This window comes from Electrona antarctica, assembly GCF_951216825.1.
Source record: "Electrona antarctica genome assembly, contig: SUPER_22_unloc_1, whole genome shotgun sequence".
In the NCBI taxonomy this organism is placed as follows: domain Eukaryota; kingdom Metazoa; phylum Chordata; class Actinopteri; order Myctophiformes; family Myctophidae; genus Electrona; species Electrona antarctica.
This window is the reverse complement of record NW_027638776.1, coordinates 509482-533705: the sequence shown is the minus strand read 5'-3', so window position 1 is coordinate 533705 and position 24224 is coordinate 509482. Positions and strand designations below refer to the sequence as shown.

General features: G+C 45.5%; 2 protein-coding genes across 3 annotated transcripts in view; one reads left to right on the top strand and one right to left on the bottom strand.

Annotated features, from left to right (window-relative positions):
- The window catches only part of cpn1 (carboxypeptidase N, polypeptide 1), a 49457-nt gene that overhangs the window by 22183 nt on the left and 3050 nt on the right, over positions 1 to 24224 (bottom strand). Inside the window, exons 2-3 of one of the 2 annotated variants that reach the window (XM_079530594.1) lie at positions 10520 to 10716; positions 7254 to 7409 (exon numbers count right to left, since the gene is read on the bottom strand). In XM_079530594.1, coding sequence (XP_079386720.1) covers positions 7254 to 7409; positions 10520 to 10716 — 353 coding nt within the window. Of the gene's footprint in view, positions 1 to 7253; positions 7437 to 10519; positions 10717 to 24224 lie in introns of both variants that reach the window. The other variant, XM_079530593.1, reaches the window with a different exon arrangement.
- Positions 1757 to 2152, top strand: LOC306916007 (cytochrome c oxidase assembly factor 3 homolog, mitochondrial-like; the record flags this gene model as incomplete). Its single annotated transcript, XM_079530582.1, has 1 exon — positions 1757 to 2152. One exon carries the CDS (start codon positions 1757 to 1759, stop codon positions 2150 to 2152), a length of 396 nt encoding a protein of 131 aa, XP_079386708.1.

The window sequence follows — 24224 nt, the reverse complement described above, 5'->3', positions numbered from 1 at the left end:
TGGCCGTATACTTCCTTTGTCGACTCCCGGGGTGTCGGGTTACAAGTGAAGGACAACTAGAACAACACACACAGACTAGACATGGACAAATAGCCAGAGCAGATGTGAGACAGAGAAATGTGCAGGCATCACGCACGCACGCACGCACGCACGCACGCACGCACGCACGCAGGGCTGCGACTATCCATGCCTTTCTTGCCAATTATAGTATGGATTATTCAAGAAGCGTTTATTTTTATTTTTAATATCAATGAATCTATATCCACTTATAACCCCTATTTTATATAATGACAATAGCTGATCTACAAGCGTGCCGCGTTTTATAATGACCTAAATAAGGATAGGTAGTTGATTATTATTATTTGTGTTACATTTGCGATTATTCATATATATTGTATATTATTTAACCACCACACTCACAGGCACTATTGGCAATGTTAACAACTGCTTCTGGAAAGAAAGCATCTGTGTCATTGAATCATTTTAGATTTTTGCCATAGTCCTACGTATATACTGTAGCAACAAAAGCTTTTTTCAGAAAACTCTTAGGATTTAGATATTAGAACAGTGGTTCTCGGAAATAGCAGGCTTTGCGTCACTTTGATTTTCTTTTTCTATTCTGAGGGTCCCCGGCGCAAAACTTTTTCAGATGGGAGTCCCGTGGCCAAATCCATATCAATTTGGAGGTCCTTTTTGGCCCGGAAAGCTTTGAGAACCACTGCTATAAAGGCTAATATTCACACACCTGCTACTTGGAAGTGGAACAGAGCCATTGATTGCCACTGTGTGGCCTGCTGCAAAAACACAGCCTTGCAACGGCGGCCTCCACGAGAGGCTGCGTAAAGTATAAACAAAGGGCTTTTCTAAGAACTGAACTACCGCTGGCAGTGCATGGGTGGTTTGGTTCCGCTTGAGACCTCCTCCAAATGGAGGACCCTGGAATTAGGCATGACGAGGCATGCTCTAGGCATGACGAGAAACATAACAACCACTCGAGAAGCAGCGGCGCGTGCCTCATGGCCACGCCTCTTGTTTCCCTGTTTCATAGACTTTTAATTGTATCAATGGAACCGACGTACTGTAGCATTTATTTATCACAATGGTGTGGGGGTGTCCAAGGAGTCTTCCTTATAATGTTGCATGCAGCAAGCAAGTCTGTTTCTGCCACTTTTCCTTTGTGTCTTTGAAGCAGTTTATGCTTTTACTCCATTTCATATCGGGGGCAAATAACACTTAATTGCAGTTGTTTTCAGTTAACTTTAGTTACGAGTTGCAATTTAGCCCATTTGCCCCAATGGGGACTAGCCGTCTAGGTTTGTCGGTCTTGTGTTCTGGTCTTATCCTGTTTTATCCTTTTAATATATAATAATGTAAAAAATCCTGAAACAAACTGAAAACAATGACTGCAGATATATAAAAATCACTTTCAACTATTTCACCATGGGGGCGTGCCATATTAAAAAGCTGAAGTTCTGTATGTGTGTATTATTCAGTTTATTTCTCTATCTATCCCATGGATGTGTCCCTGGACAACTATACTGGAAAACGAAGGCGAAGTCAGACTTAGCTAAAACGTTGCCCAGATATGGAGACGATGCCGAATCACAGTCTGACGTCATGGTACTGATGTCATATGAGTGACGTCATAGAGTGGCCACATGATGTTAGCCATGCTATAGGTTTACTGATGATATCACTCACAGTGCCAAGGTTCCTGACGAATGACGACTACCCTATTGACCGACTCACTGCAGCGATGGCCGACAGCACGCAGCATGCTCCAGAAGCTCCGTACGCCAAGAGGATCGTGGACACCTCATCCTCCAACCACGAGGGCCTCAGCACGCAGCATGCTCCAGAAGCTCCGTACGCCAAGAGGATCGTGGACACCTCGTCCTCCAACCACGAGGGCCTCAGCACGGAGCAGGTCCACTTCATCAGACGGACGGAGCTGGAGCAGTGGAAGAGGAAGACCCCGGCACTCCGGGGCAGGAACGCTCTCACCGGACTGGCCATCGGAGCCGCGGTGATGGCGATATACGGCTACACCATCTATTCAGTCTCCCAGGAACGCCTCGTGGACGAGCTGGACGAGCAGGCTAAGCTGGCGAGGACTAGGAAGATGAGCGGGCTGAAGACGGGTGCCAACTGAGCTCCATGGCTGCACTCCTGGACTGAGCGTGTGACCTGTTCTTCAACTCTCTTCATTTGAGGGACCCCCAGTTTGATATGCACTTATAGCCACGGACCCCCGGTTTGTTTTGTTTCTGAGGGCCTCCAATGCATGGCTTTCCGAAATTACGTCATAGGCCAGCCAAGTCTATTTAACGTTTAAACTTTACTGTTTGTTTAGAGTAAAACAAACAGATGATGAAACACGTGATTTGTGTGTTGCTGATTTGAAAATATACCTGTCTAACTTGTGGTTATAATTAAAACATGCCTGTCAGTGACAAAAGACTCAGTGGTCTGGAAACCAGGCTAAAACGCCTATTCAACTATTTGACAATGGGGGAGTGGCATATTCTGGGCGTGTGGCATAACCCCTTTTGGTGTTTTAAGCATTCTGTTATGCTTTAGCTATTGAAAAATAGCAGATCTACAATCTCTTTGATTGTAGATCTGCTATTTTTGAAAAATCGTGAAAATGTCGCGGAATATATATTCTTTCAGAGCAAACATTTTTAACTCAAATCTTTGCTTCTGGGGGGGGGGGGGGGGTCCCTGGAACTACATATTTTGAGATGCGGGTCGGTGGTTAACTTTGGGAAAGTGTCATAGTAGCTTGTTTACAACTGAAACTCACTTCCTGTGCACCAACTTCCTCTTCAAAATAAGAGCAACATGTAATGATTAGTCAACACTAGTTTTATTTCTAAGTCTACTTACAGGACATTAAGATCACATTTGAGTTCCTTTTGAATGCCTGTCAGATTTCTCTTCATAACTGTCTCAGCTGTTGTTCGAGTGCCAACCCTAACGAGCGAAGGTTCGAACCCCGGGCCGAATGTTCGGGGACAGCCATAGGCTGAGCTCACACCTTTCATGCAATTCTCTGTGCTCGTTGGGTGTTGTGTCATGGCCGCCCAGCGGCCCAATGCATTTCCAATGGAGGTCACATGGTTTGACCCAACATTGTGTTGTGTGAGGGGGAGGGGCGCAGTCGTCCGCCCCTCCCCCTCACACAACACAATGTTGGGTCAAACCATGTGACCTCCATTGGAAATGCATTGGGCCGCTGGGCGGCCATGACACAACACCCAACGAGCACAGAGAATTGCATTAACCGTGTGAGTGCACCCTTAGGCCTCACTCACACGGTCGCAACAGATTGCTGTATGCTTGTTGTATACAAAGGGTGTGACACAGCTTGCCCCAATGCATTTCCAATGGGAGTCACATGGTCTGACACAACACTTGTGTTGTATGAGGGGGAGGGGCGCAGTCGAAACACAGCCGAAACCCTAACATATTTATTGTTTTCTCATATATCTCATTGTGACACACACACACATCACTGGTGGAAAGCAACTATAAGTACATTTACTCAAGACACTTAAACACTTTACTTGAGTATTTCCATACTTCAATAGTTTATGCTTCTACTCCTTTTACATATCAGGGGCAAATATTGTGCTTTTTACTCCACTTGACAGTTGTTTTCAGTTAACTTTAGTTACAATTTAGACTAGAAGCAAAAGATTTGAGTTAAAAACGTTTGCTCTGAAAGAATATATTCAAACATTTGGGCCACATCTTCACGATTTTTCAAAAGTAGCAGACCTACAAGCTCATAGCACGGCACAGAGTGCCGCGCTATGAGCTTGTAGATCTGCTATTTTTTCAATAGCTAAAGTACAACATAATGCTTAAAACACCAAAAGGGGTTCCCGCCCAGAATGGCTCTATTTTATACTTCAACTATTCCAAAATAGCTGGGCGCCGCATCATGTGGTGACACCGCGTGAGGTTGCAGATCAGCTATTTTCGAACGATTCTGATACATTTGGAAACGTTTGAGCAGCCTACAAATTTGAAAGTAGTATATTTTGATGCCAATACTTTGTAATTCTACTCAAGTACAAATCAGTATCCAGGACTTTTACTTATGACTCGTATAATATTTCTACATTGTGGTATCGCTACTTCTACTTAAGTAAAGAAAAAAAATAAAGAATCCCTGCCTATTGTTCTAGCACATCTCATGAATGATGGATGGTGGCGCACGCACGCACGCACGCACGCACGCACGCACGCACGCACGCACGCACGCACACACGCACGCACGCACTCGCACACACGGAGGAGGCTCCGTCCCACTAAATACTGGAAGGATTTAGTTATTTTGCTCGACCACGAATGTTAATAATGCTATGTTTTTATAGATAGCGACAGCGTGTTGTTTGTAGGACAGATACTACTGTAGCTCTGATGTTTACCTGGCATCTTAAGTTTCTTTGAAGCACAACCTGGTGGTTCTTTGCACTCCATGCACTCCATTTTCATGACTATGTGTTTGTTGACTAGGGTTCACGTGTCATTTACTCTGATCTTTGTAAGCCTCTCGGCGGGGAAAAGTCTCACATTGTAATTGCAAGGGCCGCATACTAACACAGTAAAAGTGTTCGTTTAACTGTGAGTGTACAAATGTAACCAAATGGACCCATGCGAGTCTCTAGCTAATGCAAATAAGGTACACACTCGATTCCCCTTTGTACACTCTCGGCCTTAACCACTTAAATAAACCCTATATACTTTGTTGTATGTCAAATAACAAAAGAAATATAGCTGAGCTTGTACATAGTCTGTTTTTGCTGAATAATCGTCAACTTATGCGGAGTATTCCCCTTTGTTTAGTGGTTAATGTGGTTAAACGCTAACGTGACATGGGTATCTTCCTTTCCTTTCCTTCTACCCCACAGTTGTCTATAAATATCAGCTTGGTAAACACATCCCCAGTGCAAGGCAAGGCAGTGCCATTGTCTTCACCTCCAGCTCCAACAGCCTGTTATGTCTGCCTTTATTCTCCTCTCCTCTCCTCTCCTCTCCTCTCCTCTCCTCTCCTCTCCTCTCCTCTCCTCTCCTCTCCTCTCCTCTCCTCTCCTCTCCTCTCCTCTCCTCTCCTCTCCTCTCTCTCTCTCTCTCAATCTCTCTCTCTCACACACACACTGTCTGCCTTTATCGTCTTACTGCACACGGTCAAGGTCACGGCATTCTTTTCTCCTCACACTGCAACGCTGCATGCGTGCGTGCGTGCGTGCGTGCGTGCCCAGTTGAAGAAAAACACATTGTACGGGGAGATTAAACTTGATTCCAAGTAGTAAGCCAAGTAAACACACGCGCACAGGTGGCCGGGAAACATGCTTGTACATTACACACACACACACACACACACGCACACACACACACACACACACGCACACGCACACACACACGATGAACATGTACACATAAATATGTTTTCTTTGGCACAAAGTATGTAAGTGGTTCAATATTTTCACACATACTACTATGTGGTTAGGGTTACACATGTTTGTTTAGGGGGGGGGGGGGAGGCAGAAACAAAACATGGACCTTTTTCAAGATGTATTTCAATTTCCACTTCAGCCGACCGATGGTTTGGGTTTGTACGCGTTCCCATTTTCCTCGCTTCCTTCATGAACGCATTTACACACATGCCATGGCCTTTAGAGAGTGCGCAGTTATAGGTAAATACAGGAATTGGTCTGTCATAGCACCACCGTGAGGCTGATTTGGAGTTGTCGGGGAGCGGCAGGTGGTGGTTTTTTTTTAAATTTTTATTTTCACGATTTTTCAAAAATAGCAGACCTACAAGCTCGTAGCGCGCCACTCGGTGGCGCGCTATGAGCTTGTAGATCTGCTATTTTTCAATAGCTAAATTATAACAATGCTTAAAACACCAAAAGGGGTTCCCGCCCAAAATGGTTTAAGGTTATTGTAGCAGTCAATTTATATTGGGGGTCGGGAGGGGGCGGGGCGGGGGTCCCGAGACATTGCCAAAGCATTTCCGGGGGTCCCCGGCCAAAAACGTTGAGAACCCCTGTGTTAGTGAACAGTGAATGAAGCCCACCTGTTGTTCCCAGTTGTCGGGGAGCGGCAGGTGGTGTGTTAGTGAACAGTGAATGAAGCCCACCTGTTGTTCCCAGTTGTCGGGGAGCGGCAGGTGGTGTGTTAGTGAACAGTGAATGAAGCCCACCTGTTGTTCCCAGTTGTCGGGGAGCGGCAGGTGGTGTGTTAGTGAACAGTGAATGAAGCCCACCTGTTGTTCCCAGTTGTCGGGGAGCGGCAGGTGGTGTGTTAGTGAACAGTGAATGAAGCCCACCTGTTGTTCCCAGTTGTCGGGGAGCGGCAGGTGGTGTGTTAGTGAACAGTGAATGAAGCCCACCTGTTGTTCCCAGTTGTCGGGGAGCGGCAGGTGGTGTGTTAGTGAACAGTGAATGAAGCCCACCTGTTGTTCCCAGTTGTCGGGGAGCGGCAGGTGGTGTGTTAGTGAACAGTGAATGAAGCCCACCTGTTGTTCCCAGTTGTCGGGGAGCGTCAGGTGGTGTGTTAGTGAACAGTGAATGAAGCCCACCTGTTGTTCCCAGTTGTCGGGGAGCGGCAGGTGGTGTGTTAGTGAAGGGGAGCGGCAGGTGGTGTGTTAGTGAACAGTGAATGAAGCCCACCTGTTGTTCCCAGTTGTCGGGGAGCGGCAGGTGGTGTGTTAGTGAACAGTGAATGAAGCCCACCTGTTGTTCCCAGTTGTCGGGGAGCGTCAGGTGGTGTGTTAGTGAACAGTGAATGAAGCCCACCTGTTGTTCCCAGTTGTCGGGGAGTGGCAGGTGGTGTGTTAGTGAACAGTGAATGAAGCCCACCTGTTGTTCCCAGTTGTCGGGGAGCGTCAGGTGGTGTGTTAGTGAACAGTGAATGAAGCCCACCTGTTGTTCCCAGTTGTCGGGGAGTGGCAGGTGGTGTGTTAGTGAACAGTGAATGAAGCCCACCTGTTGTTCCCAGTTGTCGGGGAGCGTCAGGTGGTGTGTTAGTGAACAGTGAATGAAGCCCACCTGTTGTTCCCAGTTGTCGGGGAGCGGCAGGTGGTGTGTTAGTGAACAGTGAATGAAGCCCACCTGTTGTTCCCAGTTGTCGGGGAGCGGCAGGTGGTGTGTTAGTGAACAGTGAATGAAGCCCACCTGTTGTTCCCAGTTGTCGGGGAGCGGCAGGTGGTGTGTTAGTGAACAGTGAATGAAGCCCACCTGTTGTTCCCAGTTGTCGGGGAGCGGCAGGTGATGGTTGCGCCCGCTGCTCTTCTCGTAGTAGTACATGAGGGCGTTGAGGTCGGGGAAGTTGCGGTTCAAGTCCTGCTCCCTGGAGTTGCCGCGGCCCACCAGGTAGCCATTGAACTCGGGACCCTGTCGGCCCACAGACGACAACACATGCTGAGGTGATGTATTAGAGAGGAAGAAAGGAGAAATGGTGTTATGTCATATATACATATTATACACAGTATCTACTCTCTGTATGTATATATATATTAGCCAATAAGCCAAAATAATAATAATAATAATAATATCTCAAACTTATATAGCGCTTTTCTGAGTACCCAACAACGCTTTACAGCAAGATAAAAACAACTTTATTAGAAAAAGGAAAAACACTAAAAGCTAAAAAACATTAAAAAGAAAGGCAGTGAGAGGGGTTAGCTAGGGAAGGCAATGTTGAAGAGGTGGGTCTTGAGGGCGGTTTTGTATGTATTATAATACATCGCAGTGCATTATAATTATTGCGAAGAACCAACTTTAATACCCTTATAGGATTATTGTCCTATAAGAACATCCAATAGGATTTGTTCCAAATTCTAATAGGATTTTTTTGTCATAGGATTAATTCTTACCCTATAGCGAAAAAAAATCCTATAGGATTCTGAACCTGAAATCATGCCAGCTTCAACCTATATCTTTTTTATTTTTACAAGAAAGACTTGGCTACGAGGGGCTGCATTAAACATAATTTACAACACAAAGGCAAAACATAAACCACATGTAAGAATGAAGCTAAAAGTGCAAATACGCACTTATTGTGCGAGGGAAAATACCAATACAGTAATGATTAAAACAATTACAGAGCACAGTCCCAAACCATATACGTTTATTTTTTTTATTTTTTTTACTTAACCATATTTTTCTTGTCTCCAAATAACTAGGTCCTGAAGTTTAAGTTAATAGTTTAAGTTAATAGGCTGAAACACTATTTGGATGTGTGTACTTGCTAGTTTGTAGTAGATTCATGCCTCGTATGCCCAAACAACGACTTAAATGTATGCGTGCACGCACACACATGCATGTGTGTCTCCATGTGTGCGTTTAAATGCCCAATCGTATTCATGTAATGCTACGTGTGTGATTATTTTACACATTATTTTTGTGTGTGTGTGTGCGTGTGCGTGTGTGCGTGCGTGCGCGCGCGTGCGTGCGTGCGTGCGTGCGTGCGTGCGTGCGTGCGTGCGTGCGTGCGTGCGTGCGTGCGTGCGTGCGTGCGTGCGTGCGTGCGTATACCATATACCGTAATTAGCCCTAGCATAGCAGCAGTTGTTTTTCCCAGAGACACTAGGTAATAACAGACATTGACAGAACAATGATATCAAACCTAGAATCTGTCCTAAATGACATACTACACATCTGTGGACAAGAACACAGCATAATACCCAGCTAAACAACACACATACAAGACAAACATGTTTTGTTCCAGGACTCTTGGAATGTTTCTAACTTTTCACACGCATGCACACACGTACGCATGCACACACATGCACAGTTGCACACACACAATATTTAAATTATCCTATATGATTTTACTAGCGTCTGGTTGACCACAATACACAGTACGTGTGTGGACTGTAATTTACAATTTGTAAACTATCTTCTATAATGTTTATTGGTCCACATGCATACATGCCCATACATTCCTATTATAAACTATCTTCTATAATGTTTATTGGTCCACATCTGCATACATGCCCATACATTCCTATTATCCAGTGCGAGAGGTGGAAAGGTAATGAGTGAGAACGTTTTATCTATGGCTGATCCGGGGTGTGAGAATGGGAGGTCTCATGGTTACAACTTAATAGCCTTTTCAACAATGTATGAAGACAGCATATACAAATACAATAGCATTATGTAATTTCCGAGAACTATTGCGAACTAACAGATAAAAATTAAAAAGTCACTCTTCCAAAAAAAGGTTAAAAAGCTTTAGTACAAAGGCTATTAGTTCAGCGGTTGATTAGAGTGAAACATGTTGGCTTGTTTTTTTAAATTATGTATTAAAGCTTTTAAACTTTTTTTGGGAAGTGTGCCTTGGTTTTTTTTCATGTGCTCTGAATGTGAAGCCCTGCCGCCCTCCTCCTTTAACCCATTCTGACCTGAGATCAGATTCTAAAAATGTCTTCTACATCCTGACAGTTTTCTGAAAGAGCTATGTTTCTATGTCAGTCGTCCTTCGATTTTTCAAAAATAGCAGACCTACAAGCTCGTAGCGCGCCACTCGGTGGCGCGCTATGAGCTTGTAGATCTGCTATTTTTCAATAGCTAAAGCATAACATAATGCTAACACCAAAAGGGGTTCCCGCCCAGAATGGGCCTCCATATACTGCTTGCAATTTTTCATTGATTTTAAGAACGCTGCACGCAGCCCTCGATCCTCTTTTGCATTTTTCCTTCGAAACTACTGGGAAACTGCGGCTCCATTTGTACACTGCATGTCCACAGTTGTATCAGATTCCTGTCAAACTGGGGTTTCCTTGCCATAAAAAAAGGTTTAGCATCACTGGTGTAATTTACGTCAGGGGTCTTCAACGTTTTACGTTCTATATAATTGTGTTGCAGATTGAACTTTTTCATACATTTCACAAGACTTGTTTGACAGCACTATAGAGAGGGTATGGTATGCGCATGCATAAAGTGCATGGGGTCCCAGAGATAGAAATGCCATTAAATGGGGGTCCGTAGCCTAATGCAAGTCAAACTGGGGGTGCTTGAAATTAAAAGGGTTGAGAATCACTGCTAGAGCCGTAAAAGAAATCTCTTATGGGAGTCCCTGGCATATCTCTTCACATGTGGCTCCGCGGGATAATAAGTGTACATTTGGCGGTCCTTAGGGTGAAAACCAGCTCAGTGGCCTTGTGGTTAGAGTGTCCGCCCTGAGACTGGGAGGTCGGGTTCAATCCCCGGCCGGGTCATACCAAAGACTCTAAAAATGGGACCCAGTGCCTCCCTGCTTGACACTCAGCATCAAGGGTTGGATCGGGGGTAAGTCCCTGCGACATACTATAGCGTCATGTCCAGGGGGTGTACTTGTACATCAAGCTGCCTCACGCTACAGAAACAGGGGATAGGCTCCTGCCCCTATGGGCCTCATGGCTACAGAAACAGGGGATAGGCTCCTGCCCCTATGGGCCTCATGGCTCGGCAAGGCTACTACTAGGGTGAAAAAGTTTGAGAACCACTGGTCACTACGTCACCTGATTGGCGGCCACCTCGTACCCGTCGGGGTTCATGGAGGGCAGGATGTGGATGCGCGTGTCGTGGACCAGGCGTGTGATGCGCTCGTTCCCCGCCGTGTACTCCTGGCACAGGAACTGCGAGAACTGGATGAGCAGCTCGCGGCCCAGGACCTCGTTGCCGTGCATGTTGCCCACGTACTTGAACTCCGGCTCCACTGGGAGGGAGGGGGAGGGAGAGGGAGAGGAGAGGGAGAGGGAGAGGGAGAGGGAGAGGGAGAGGGAGAGGGAGAGGGAGAGGGAGAGGGAGCGGGGGAGAGGGAGAGGAGAGGGAGAGGGAGCGGGGGAGAGGGAGAGGGAGAGGGAGGGAGGGAGAGGAGGAAGCGAGAGGGGGGAGAGAGAGCAAAGGGTTAAAAGGGGGGGACGGGGACCAAACCGAACCCACACGGCAGCGTTTTGTTTCCAAGAAGTGCTGTTAAAGCATGAAATCAATCACATTTTATGTGTGTGTGTGTGTGTGTGTGTGTGTGTGTGTGTGTGTGTGTGTGTGTGTGTGTGTGTGTGTGTGTGTGTGTGTGTGTGTGTGTGTGTGTGCACGCGCAGTCTGCGCACTTGTATTTACTACACTCGTGGGAGCCAACGTATTATATAGTAGGATTCAAGAAATAGACGTTGTGAGAGCCATGGTTGTCTTTACGGTTCAAAAAAGGATTTGGGGAATTAGGTTTACAATTAGGAATTTTGTCGGGTTAGGCATTTTGAGGTTAGGTTAAGGGTTTAGCGTTATGTATACTTGTATACTAAGGTGTCACACACCCCAAAAAATGCCTATGCATGCGTGTGTGCGTGCGTCATGCGTTTACGTGTGCACTCAAAGGCTCAACGCTCCACATAACCCTTATATGTAAAGCCTTCAGATCCCACAAAGCCTTAGAGCCTTGCATGGGCCTCTACACAATGTTTCTGCTCACAAGTTACTACTAATTCCAGGGAAACACCACCATAAGCAGCACTGGAATACACCCCAGTCAGCCTACACTGGAATACACCCCAGTCAGCCTACACTGGAATACACCCCAGTCAGCCTACACTGGAATACACCCCAGTCAGCCTACACTGGAATACACCCCAGTCAGCCTACACTGGAATACACCCCAGTCAGCCTACACTGGAATACACCCCAGTCAGCCTACACTGGAATACACCCCAGTCAGCCTACACTGGAATACACCCCAGTCAGCCTACACTGGAATACACCCCAGTCAGCCTACACTGGAATACACCCCAGTCAGCCTACACTGGAATACACCCCAGTCAGCCTACACTGGAATACACCCCAGTCAGCCTACACTGGAATACACCCCAGTCAGCCTACACTGGAATACACCCCAGTCAGCCTACACTGGAATACACCCCAGTCAGCCTACACTGGAATACACCCCAGTCAGCCTACACTGGAATACACCCCAGTCAGCCTACACTGGAATACACCCCAGTCAGCCTACACTGGAATACACCCCAGTCAGCCTACACTGGAATACACCCCAGTCAGCCTACACTGGAATACACCCCAGTCAGCCTACACTGGAATACACCCCAGTCAGCCTACACTGGAATACACCCCAGTCAGCCTACACTGGAATACACCCCAGTCAGCCTACACTGGAATACACCCCAGTCAGCCTACACTGGAATACACCCCAGTCAGCCTACACTGGAATACACCCCAGTCAGCCTACACTGGAATACACCCCAGTCAGCCTACACTGGAATACACCCCAGTCAGCCTACACTGGAATACACCCCAGTCAGCCTACACTGGAATACACCCCAGTCAGCCTACACTGGAATACACCCCAGTCAGCCTACACTGGAATACACCCCAGTCAGCCTACACTGGAATACACCCCAGTCAGCCTACACTGGAATACACCCCAGTCAGCCTACACTGGAATACACCCCAGTCAGCCTACACTGGAATACACCCCAGTCAGCCTACACTGGAATACACCCCAGTCAGCCTACACTGGAATACACCCCAGTCAGCCTACACTGGAATACACCCCAGTCAGCCTACACTGGAATACACCCCAGTCAGTCTACACTGGAATACACCCCAGTCAGCCTACACTGGAATACACCCCAGTCAGCCTACACTGGAATACACCCCAGTCAGTCTACACTGGAATACACCCCAGTCAGCCTACACTGGAATACACCCCAGTCAGCCTACACTGGAATACACCCCAGTCAGCCTACACTGGAATACACCCCAGTCAGCCTACACTGGAATACACCCCAGTCAGCCTACACTGGAATACACCCCAGTCAGCCTACACTGGAATACACCCCAGTCAGCCTACACTGGAATACACCCCAGTCAGTCTACACTGGAATACACCCCAGTCAGCCTACACTGGAATACACCCCAGTCAGCCTACACTGGAATACACCCCAGTCAGCCTACACTGGAATACACCCCAGTCAGCCTACACTGGAATACACCCCAGTCAGCCTACACTGGAATACACCCCAGTCAGCCTACACTGGAATACACCCCAGTCAGTCTACACTGGAATACACCCCAGTCAGCCTACACTGGAATACACCCCAGTCAGCCTACACTGGAATACACCCCAGTCAGCCTACACTGGAATACACCCCAGTCAGTCTACACTGGAATACACCCCAGTCAGCCTACACTGGAATACACCCCAGTCAGCCTACACTGGAATACACCCCAGTCAGCCTACACTGGAATACACCCCAGTCAGCCTACACTGGAATACACCCCAGTCAGCCTACACTGGAATACACCCCAGTCAGCCTACACTGGAATACACCCCAGTCAGCCTACACTGGAATACACCCCAGTCAGCCTACACTGGAATACACCCCAGTCAGCCTACACTGGAATACACCCCAGTCAGCCTACACTGGAATACACCCCAGTCAGCCTACACTGGAATACACCCCAGTCAGTCTACACTGGAATACACCCCAGTCAGCCTACACTGGAATACACCCCAGTCAGCCTACACTGGAATACACCCCAGTCAGTCTACACTGGAATACACCCCAGTCAGCCTACACTGGAATACACCCCAGTCAGCCTACACTGGAATACACCCCAGTCAGCCTACACTGGAATACACCCCAGTCAGTCTACACTGGAATACACCCCAGTCAGCCTACACTGGAATACACCCCAGTCAGCCTACACTGGAATACACCCCAGTCAGCCTACACTGGAATACACCCCAGTCAGCCTACACTGGAATACACCCCAGTCAGCCTACACTGGAATACACCCCAGTCAGCCTACACTGGAATACACCCCAGTCAGCCTACACTGGAATACACCCCAGTCAGCCTACACTGGAATACACCCCAGTCAGCCTACACTGGAATACACCCCAGTCAGCCTACACTGGAATACACCCCAGTCAGTCTACACTGGAATACACCCCAGTCAGCCTACACTGGAATACACCCCAGTCAGCCTACACTGGAATACACCCCAGTCAGCCTACACTGGAATACACCCCAGTCAGCCTACACTGGAATACACCCCAGTCAGCCTACACTGGAATACACCCCAGTCAGCCTACACTGGAATACACCCCAGTCAGCCTACACTGGAATACACCCCAGTCAGCCTACACTGGAATACACCCCAGTCAGCCTACACTGGAATACACCCCAGTCAGCCTACACTGGAATACACCCCAGTCAGCCTACACTGGAATACACCCCACTCAGCCTACACTGGAATACACCCCAGTCAGCCTACACTGGAATACACCCCAGTCAGCCTACACTGGAATACACCCCAGTCAGCCTACACTGGAATACACCCCAGTCAGCCTACACTGGAATACACCCCAGTCAGCCTACACTGGAATACACCCCAGTCAGCCTACACTGGAATACACCCCAGTCAGTCTACACTGGAATACACCCCAGTCAGCCTACACTGGAATACACCCCAGTCAGCCTACACTGGAATACACCCCAGTCAGCCTACACTGGAATACACCCCAGTCAGCCTACACTGGAATACACCCCAGTCAGCCTACACTGGAATACACCCCAGTCAGCAGCAGTGGTGGAAAAAGTACTACAGTATGTTTTATTTAAAGGTATATTCAGTGATTTGACTTAATCTAAATATCACTTATTTTTTCTTTTTTTCTGGATAGTCCTCCCTACTATAGAGTGTGCTGACCATATAAGGAGTTCCTCCCTGTCCCCAGTGAGCCCCTGGGGTCAAAAAACCCTAGTTTCAGTTTTGGTGGCGGGTGGCAAAGCCTTCATCCAATCAGGATGAGAGAGGCCTTCCTCCAATCATGATCGAGTGGGGGCGGGCCTTGGTGCACATGCTGTTGGCCTGTTGCACTTCCCCCCACTGTAGAGCGTGCATGTGCACATTTTGTTACCGGGGTGGTTTTCCAAATCACTCAAATCACTGAATGCTCCTTTAAGAAAAAGAATCAATACTGCAATGTAGAACTACTCCGTTACAAGTAAAAGTCCGGGATTAAAAATTGTACTTGAGTAAAAGTACAAAAAGTATTGGCATACTTCATGTACCAGAAGTAGAAAGTACTCATTGTGCAGAACGTCCCATTTCAGGTTTTCTAATGTTTAAAACATCTTTTGAAAATGGCAGATCTACAAGCTCACAATGCATCGCATCGCGACACAAATGGCCAAAATGTATATATATATACGTAGTGGGTATATACTGAAGTGGGTAATGCATGTTTTTTGCCAGCTGCTTGAAAAGCAAGCTGGGCTTATAACATCTTGTTTATATATAATCAAAATCTACATAATAATTTAAATTCTAGTGGAGTAAAAGTACAATAGTACTTAAGTAAATGTACCTATTAACTTTGCACCACTGGTCAGCAACAACGACATTCTGCATACAATACATATTCAAGATGAGACTGATTGGAGCCGATGGGATTATTTGGATAAGGTCCTGGGGTCATTCTATGGGGGTCTCTGCCACTGATTGGCGTAGCCAGCTATCAAAACAGTCCTGGGGTTTCGCCTAATTGGCCGTAAAGAGTCAGACAAACGTCCAACGAGGGCTTACAGCTGGACCACTGTTGGGGCGCAAAACCTCTCCATGTTTTATCTTTTTCATATATCAAAAAAAGATAAATTGCCATCAAAGGAATAAGAAGAAATGGCACCCTTTTCACATTGGCCTATTATAGTGCCACCAGGAGGCCACAACCTGACCTGCCCTGGTGGAGACCTGACTTTTTCTAGTTTTATATATATTTTTGCGTTTATTATTGAAAAAATCACACCCGTGTGAACTGAGTGGTGCAAGGTCTTATATAGCCTGATCAGCTGTGGTCACTGACGTAATGTCAGTGACGTAATGTCTCATTCCGGCCAATCACAATACACCATGCTAATTTTTTGGTACGAACAGACACGGGTACATTCTTTTTGGTACGAACAGACACGTAAACTAACAAAGCCAGTTGTAGGAGTGGTTTACACCACTCAAAAAATGCCAGATATATACAAGCTCACAGCATGCTTGCACATTTGCTATTTTTTAACATTTTTGAAAGATATTGCATGTGTGAGAACTACTGATTTAGACTCAGAGGACATCCTCAGGGTTCAAAGATATCGCTCAGAGGTTCACATTAACGTACCACCGACATTATAAGGTTCACATTAACGTACCACCGGCATTCAAAGGTTCACATTAACGTACCACCGACATTATAAGGTTCACATTAACGTACCACCGGCATTATAAGGTTCACATTAACGTACCACCGGCATTCAGAGGTTCACATTAACGTACCACCGACATTATAAGGTTCACATTAACGTACCACCGACATTCAGAGGTTCACATTAACGTACCACCGACATTCAGAGGTTCACGTTAACGTACCACCGACATTATAAGGTTCACATTAACGTACCACCGACATTCAGAGGTTCACATTAACGTACCACCGACATTATAAGGTTCACATTAACGTACCACCGACATCCAGAGGTTCACATTAACGTACCACCGACATTATAAGGTTCACATTAACGTACCACCGACATTCAGAGGTTCACATTAACGTACCACCGACATTCAGAGGTTCACGTTAACGTACCACCGACATTATAAGGTTCACATTAACGTACCACCGACATTCAGAGGTTCACATTAACGTACCACCGACATTCAGAGGTTCACATTAACGTACCACCGACATTATAAGGTTCACATTAACGTACCACCGACATTCAGAGGTTCACATTAACGTACCACCGACATTATAAGGTTCACATTAACGTACCACCGACATTCAGAGGTTCACATTAACGTACCACCGGCATTCAAAGGTTCACATTAACGTACCACCGACATTCAGAGGTTCACATTAACGTACCACCGGCATTAAAAGGTTCACATTAACGTACCACCGACATTAAAAGGTTCACATTAACGTACCACCGACATTAAAAGGTTCACATTAACGTACCACCGACATTATAAGGTTCACATTAACGTACCACCGACATTAAAAGGTTCACATTAACGTACCACTGACATTAAAAGGTTCACATTAACGTACCACCGACATTAAAAGGCTCACATTAACGTACCACCGACATTATAAGGTTCACATTAACGTACCACCGACATTAAAAGGTTCACATTAACGTACCACCGACATTAAAAGGTTCACATTAACGTACCACCGACATTCAGAGGTTCACGTTAACGTACCACCGACATTAAAAGGTTCACGTTAACGTACCACCGACATTATAAGGTTCACATTAACGTACCACCGACATTATAAGGTTCACATTAACGTACCACCGACATTAAAAGGTTCACATTAACGTACCACCGGCATGATAAGGTTCACATTAACGTACCAACGACATTAAAAGGTTCACATTAACGTACCACCGGCATTATAAGGTTCACATTAACGTACCACCGACATTAAAAGGCTCACATTAACGTACCACCGACATTAAAAGGCTCACATTAACGTACCACCGACATTAAAAGGTTCACATTAACGTACCAACGACATTAAAAGGTTCACATTAACGTACCACCGACATTATAAGGTTCACATTAACGTACCACCGACATTATAAGGTTCACATTAACGTACCACCGACATTAAAAGGTTCACATTAACGTACCACCGGCATGATAAGGTTCACATTAACGTACCAACGACATTAAAAGGTTCACATTAACGTACCACCGGCATTATAAGGTTCACATTAACGTACCACCGACATTAAAAGGCTCACATTAACGTACCACCGACATTAAAAGGTTCACATTAACGTACCAACGACATTAAAAGGTTCACATTAACGTACCACCGACATTAAAAGGTTCACATTAACGTACCACCGACATTAAAAGGTTCACATTAACGTACCACCGACATTCAGAGGTTCACATTAACGTACCACCGACATTAAAAGGTTCGCATTAACGTACCACCGACATTAAGAGGTGCACGTTAACGTACCACCGACATTAAAAGGTTCACATTAACGTACCACCGGCATTAAAAGGCTCACATTAACGTACCACCGACATTAAAAGGTTCACATTAACGTACCACCGACATTAAAAGGTTCACGTTAACGTACCACCGACATTATAAGGTTCACATTAACGTACCACCGACATTCAGAGGTTCACGTTAACGTACCACCGGCATTAAAAGGTTCACGTTAACGTACCACCGACATTAAAAGGTTCACATTAACGTACCACCGGCATTAAAAGGTTCACGTTAACGTACCACCGGCATTATAAGGTTCACGTTAACGTACCACCGACATTATAAGGTTCACGTTAACGTACCACCGACATTATAAGGTTCACGTTAACGTACCACTGACATTAAAAGGTTCACATTAACGTACCACCGACATTATAAGGTTCACGTTAACGTAACACCGACATTCAGAGGTTCACATTAACGTACCACCGACATTATAAGGTTCACATTAACGTAACACCGACATTCAGAGGTTCACATTAACGTACCACCGACATGCAGAGGTTCACATTAACGTACCACCGACATTCAAAGGTTCACATTAACGTACCACCGACATTCAGAGGTTCACATTAACGTACCACCGACATTCAGAGGTTCACGTTAACGTACCACCGGCATTAAAAGGTTCACATTAACGTACCACCGACATTAAAAGGTTCACATTAACGTACCACCGACATTAAAAGGTTCACGTTAACGTACCACCGACATTATAAGGTTCACATTAACGTACCACCGACATTATAAGGTTCACATTAACGTACCACCGACATTAAAAGGTTCACATTAACGTACCACCGACATTATAAGGTTCACATTAACGTACCACCGACATTAAAAGGTTCACATTAACGTACCACCGGCATTAAAAGGTTCACGTTAACGTACCACCGGCATTATAAGGTTCACGTTAACGTACCACCGGCATTATAAGGTTCACGTTAACGTACCACCGACATTATAAGGTTCACGTTAACGTACCACTGACATTAAAAGGTTCACATTAACGTACCACCGACATTATAAGGTTCACGTTAACGTAACACCGACATTCAGAGGTTCACATTAACGTACCACCGACATTATAAGGTTCACATTAACGTAACACCGACATTCAGAGGTTCACATTAACGTACCACCGACATGCAGAGGTTCACATTAACGTACCACCGACATTCAAAGGTTCACATTAACGTACCACCGACATTCAGAGGTTCACGTTAACGTACCACCGACATTCAGAGGTTCACATTAACGTACCACCGACATGCAGAGGTTCACATTAACGTACCACCGACATTCAAAGGTTCACATTAACGTACCACCGACATTCAGAGGTTCACATTAACGTACCACCGACATGCAGAGGTTCACATTAACGTACCACCGACATTCAAAGGTTCACATTAACGTACCACCGACATTCAGAGGTTCACGTTAACGTACCACCGACATTCAGAGGTTCACATTAACGTACCACCGACATGCAGAGGTTCACATTAACGTACCACCGACATTCAAAGGTTCACATTAACGTACCACCGACATTCAGAGGTTCACATTAACGTACCACCGACATTCAGAGGTTCACGTTAACGTACCACCGACATGCAGAGGTTCACATTAACGTACCACCGACATTAAAAGCATCTCTTTGAAAAGAGCCAAAAGTTAATCTTAAAGGGGAAAACCACCCATTTTCAACATTTTACTATGTCATTAATATACCTTAGAGCTGTTGTGTGGAAATAATAAAAAAGTACCCCCATTTTGTGTTTCCTAGAACTGTAATTATGGGGGAAAAAAAGAAAGTCAGACCTCTAGTGGAATGCCCCTTTAAGTAAAAAGGAATATTGTGTACTTGAATCTGTAGTAATAATAACTACAATGGGATCCATTGGAACACAGGTTATTTTTTTGGACATGCCAGATTTCCAGCCAACAGTGATGATACAGTATACAGTATAGCTAGACCCAGCAGTCTGACGCAGGACCTTGTCTGAGGCCTTGCCCTGGTAGCCTGGCTAATAAGCCAGACTCAAATCACACTGTCTCACACTATTTGAGTCTGGAGATGCTGTGTATGGATCTTGTTTCCCGGGGGGCGGGTTCAAACATTTTCTCTTTGACGCAATTGGTTAGAGCTACTGTCAGTCAAAGGTCTCAAGCATTGAACGTCAATGTACCAAAGCCCACCCATATTGCATACCGTGTCCCGATTGGCCACACCAGTTCTCTGGTGTAGGAAATGGGCGTATACAATTGAGCCTCTCCAGACCGTAATCCGCCGGCAGGCAATTTTTTTTTTGCCAACGGCTGATTCGGTCTGGCTTATTAGCCAGGCTATTGCCCTGGTCCAGTAACGCGCTGTTTGGTCAGGGTGATTGATGACTTTCTGTCCCAGGATAGTGATTTGGTGCCTCTTCGACACAGAGAGGAAAACCCTACCATCCATGCAGCTCGACCATGTTTGCTTTCCAAAAGGTCCCTGTTGTGCCAAGAAAGTGGTGACAGCCTGATTAATTCACATTCCTCCTAAAGGCTGTGGCTTTGGGGAGCTTTTAATTGGCCTTATGAATGAGAATCATTCATAACTGTAAAAAAAAATAAAAGGAAGAAGAAAATCCCCAAAAAACTGCACCTCCAGCAACCTTTGTACAACGAGAGCCCAACTAACTGAGTCCTAGGGCTTAGAAAACAGTGTCTCGTCGCTGGCGGGTGAAAACCTTTCATGTCCAAAAAGGGAAATATAAAACATTTATAATAATAATAATAACCTGCTCTGTTGGATCCAGTGTCGTTATAATTTAGTCACAAGCTCTTTCTCTTACTTACGTTCTTTTTGTTCTTCATAAAATAACAGATCTACAAGCTCACACAACGCGGCACGACGGCATGTTGTGAGCTTGCAGAGCTGCTATTGTTGCTACTTTAGTGTGACACTGTGTAGTACAGCGTTTACTTTAGTGTGACACTGTGTAGTACAGCGTTTACTTTAGTGTGACACTGTGTAGTACAGCGTTTACTTTAGTGTGACACTGTGTAGTACAGCGTTTACTTTAGTGTGACACTGTGTAGTACAGCGTTTACTTTAGTGTGACACTGTGTAGTACAGCGTTTACTTTAGTGTGACACTGTGTAGTACAGCGTTTACTTTAGGGTGACACTGTGTAGTACAGCGTTTACTTTAGTGTGACACTGTGTAGTACAGCGTTTACTTTAGTGTGACACTGTGTAGTACAGCGTTTACTTTAGTGTGACACTGTGTAGTACAGCGTTTACATTAGTGTGACACTGTGTAGTACAGCGTTTACATTAGTGTGACACTGTGTAGTACAGCGTTTACATTAGTGTGACACTGTGTAGTACAGCGTTTCTTTAGTGTGACACTGTGTAGTACAGCGTTTACTTTAGTGTGACACTGTGTAGTACAGCGTTTCTTTAGTGTGACACTGTGTAGTACAGCGTTTACTTTAGTGTGACACTGTGTAGTACAGCGTTTACTTTAGTGTGACACTGTGTAGTACAGCGTTTACATTAGTGTGACACTGTGTAGTACAGCGTTTACTTTAGTGTGACACTGTGTAGTACAGCGTTTACTTTAGTGTGACACTGTGTAGTACAGCGTTTACTTTAGTGTGACACTGTGTAGTACAGCGTTTACTTTAGTGTGACACTGTGTAGTACAGCGTTTACTTTAGTGTGACACTGTGTAGTACAGCGTTTACTTTAGTGTGACACTGTGTAGTACAGCGTTTACTTTAGTGTGACACTGTGTAGTACAGCGTTTACTTTAGTGTGACACTGTGTAGTACAGCGTTTACTTTAGTGTGACACTGTGTAGTACAGCGTTTCTTTAGTGTGACACTGTGTAGTACAGCGTTTCTTTAGTGTGACACTGTGTAGTACAGCGTTTACTTTAGTGTGACACTGTGTAGTACAGCATTTACTTTAGTGTGACACTGTGTAGTACAGCGTTTCTTTAGTGTGACACTGTGTAGTACAGCGTTTACTTTAGTGTGACACTGTGTAGTACAGCGTTTACTTTAGTGTGACACTGTGTAGTACAGCGTTTCTTTAGTGTGACACTGTGTAGTACAGCGTTTCTTTAGTGTGACACTGTGTAGTACAGCGTTTACTTTAGTGTGACACTGTGTAGTACAGCGTTTACTTTAGTGTGACACTGTGTAGTACAGCGTTTACTTTAGTGTGACACTGTGTAGTACAGCGTTTACTTTAGTGTGACACTGTGTAGTACAGCGTTTCTTTAGTGTGACACTGTGTAGTACAGCGTTTCTTTAGTGTGACACTGTGTAGTACAGCGTTTCTTTAGTGTGACACTGTGTAGTACAGCGTTTCTTTAGTGTGACACTGTGTAGTACAGCGTTTACTTTAGTGTGACACTGTGTAGTACAGCGTTTACTTTAGTGTGACACTGTGTAGTACAGCGTTTCTTTAGTGTGACACTGTGTAGTACAGCGTTTACTTTAGTGTGACACTGTGTAGTACAGCGTTTACATTAGTGTGACACTGTGTAGTACAGCGTTTACATTAGTGTGACACTGTGTAGTACAGCGTTTCTTTAGTGTGACACTGTGTAGTACAGCGTTTACTTTAGTGTGACACTGTGTAGTACAGCGTTTACTTTAGTGTGACACTGTGTAGTACAGCGTTTCCCAAACACTGGGTCGGACTCGTTTGTGGCTCGCGGACACATATTTATTTCATAAAATGTGTATTTAAATTATTTAATTATTTAATTATTTAATTTTTCCCAGAGATTTTTGTTTTTTCAAAAGAACATCGTATATGAAACTTTTAAGTTAGTACAGCCCATAACGAAAAATAGCTGATCTACAAAGCTCACAAAATGTGTCGAATTTATTTCACTAGTTTGGGTCTCGCCGTCCCGGGAAGATGAGAAGAAAATTCGAGCTTAAAACGTTTGGGAACCAACCACTGCTGTAGTGTGACGAAATATGGAGATAGGAGGTCTCTGGCGGACAGCGTTGGTCTGTTGGAGGAATGGGAGAGAGAGAGAGAGAGAGAGAGAGAGAGAGAGAGAGAGAGAGAGAGAGAGAGAGAGAGAGAGAGAGAGAGAGAGAGAGAGAGAGAGAGAGAGGGTGCCCTGGGGAGACAGCAGGCAGCTCTGTGCCCAGAGTACATGTTGCACTGGTCTCTGGAAAGATACACATGTATCCTCTCCTCCGCCTTGGATCAAACCTCACCACATCCTCTCTTCCTCTGTCCTGCCTCTGTCTGTCTGTCTGTCTGTCTGTCTGTCTGTCTGTCTGTCTGTCTGTCTGCCTGCCTGCCTGCCTGCCTGCCTGCCTGCCTGCCTGCCTGTCTGTCTGTCTGTCTGTCTGTCTGTCTGTCTGTCTGTCTGTCTGTCTGTCTGTCTGTCTGTCTGTCTGTCTGTCTGTCTGTCCTACACTGTCTCGCTCTCAGCTGCCCTATTAATGTCGGTCTCTCCTACACTGTCTCCCTCTCAGCTTTCCTATAGTCTGTCTCTCCTATATACACTGTCTCCCTGTCAGCTTTCCTGTCTCTCCTATACACTGTCTCCCTGTCAGCTTTCCTGTCTCTCCTATACACTGTCTCCCTGTCAGCTTTCCTGTCTCTCCTATACACTGTCTCCCTCTCAGCTTTCCTGTCTCTCCTATACACTGTCTCCCTGTCAGCTTTCCTGTCTCTCCTATACACTGTCTCCCTGTCAGCTTTCCTGTCTCTCCTATACACTGTCTCCCTCTCAGCTTTCTTATAGTCTGTCTCTCCTATACACTGTCTCCCTCTCAGCTTTCTTATAGTCTGTCTCTCCTATACACTGTCTCCCTCTCAGCTTTCTTATAGTCTGTCTCTCCTATACACTGTCTCCCTCTCAGCTTTCTTATAGTCTGTCTCTCCTATACACTGTCTCCCTCTCAGCTTTCTTATAGTCTGTCTCTCCTATACACTGTCTCCCTCTCAGCTTTCTTATAGTCTGTCTCTCCTATACACTGTCTCCCTCTCAGCTTTCTTATAGTCTGTCTCTCCTATATACACTGTCTCCCTCTCAGCTTTCTTATAGTCTGTCTCTCCTATATACACTGTCTCCCACTCAGCTTTCCTATCTCTCCTATGCACTGTCTCCCTCTCAG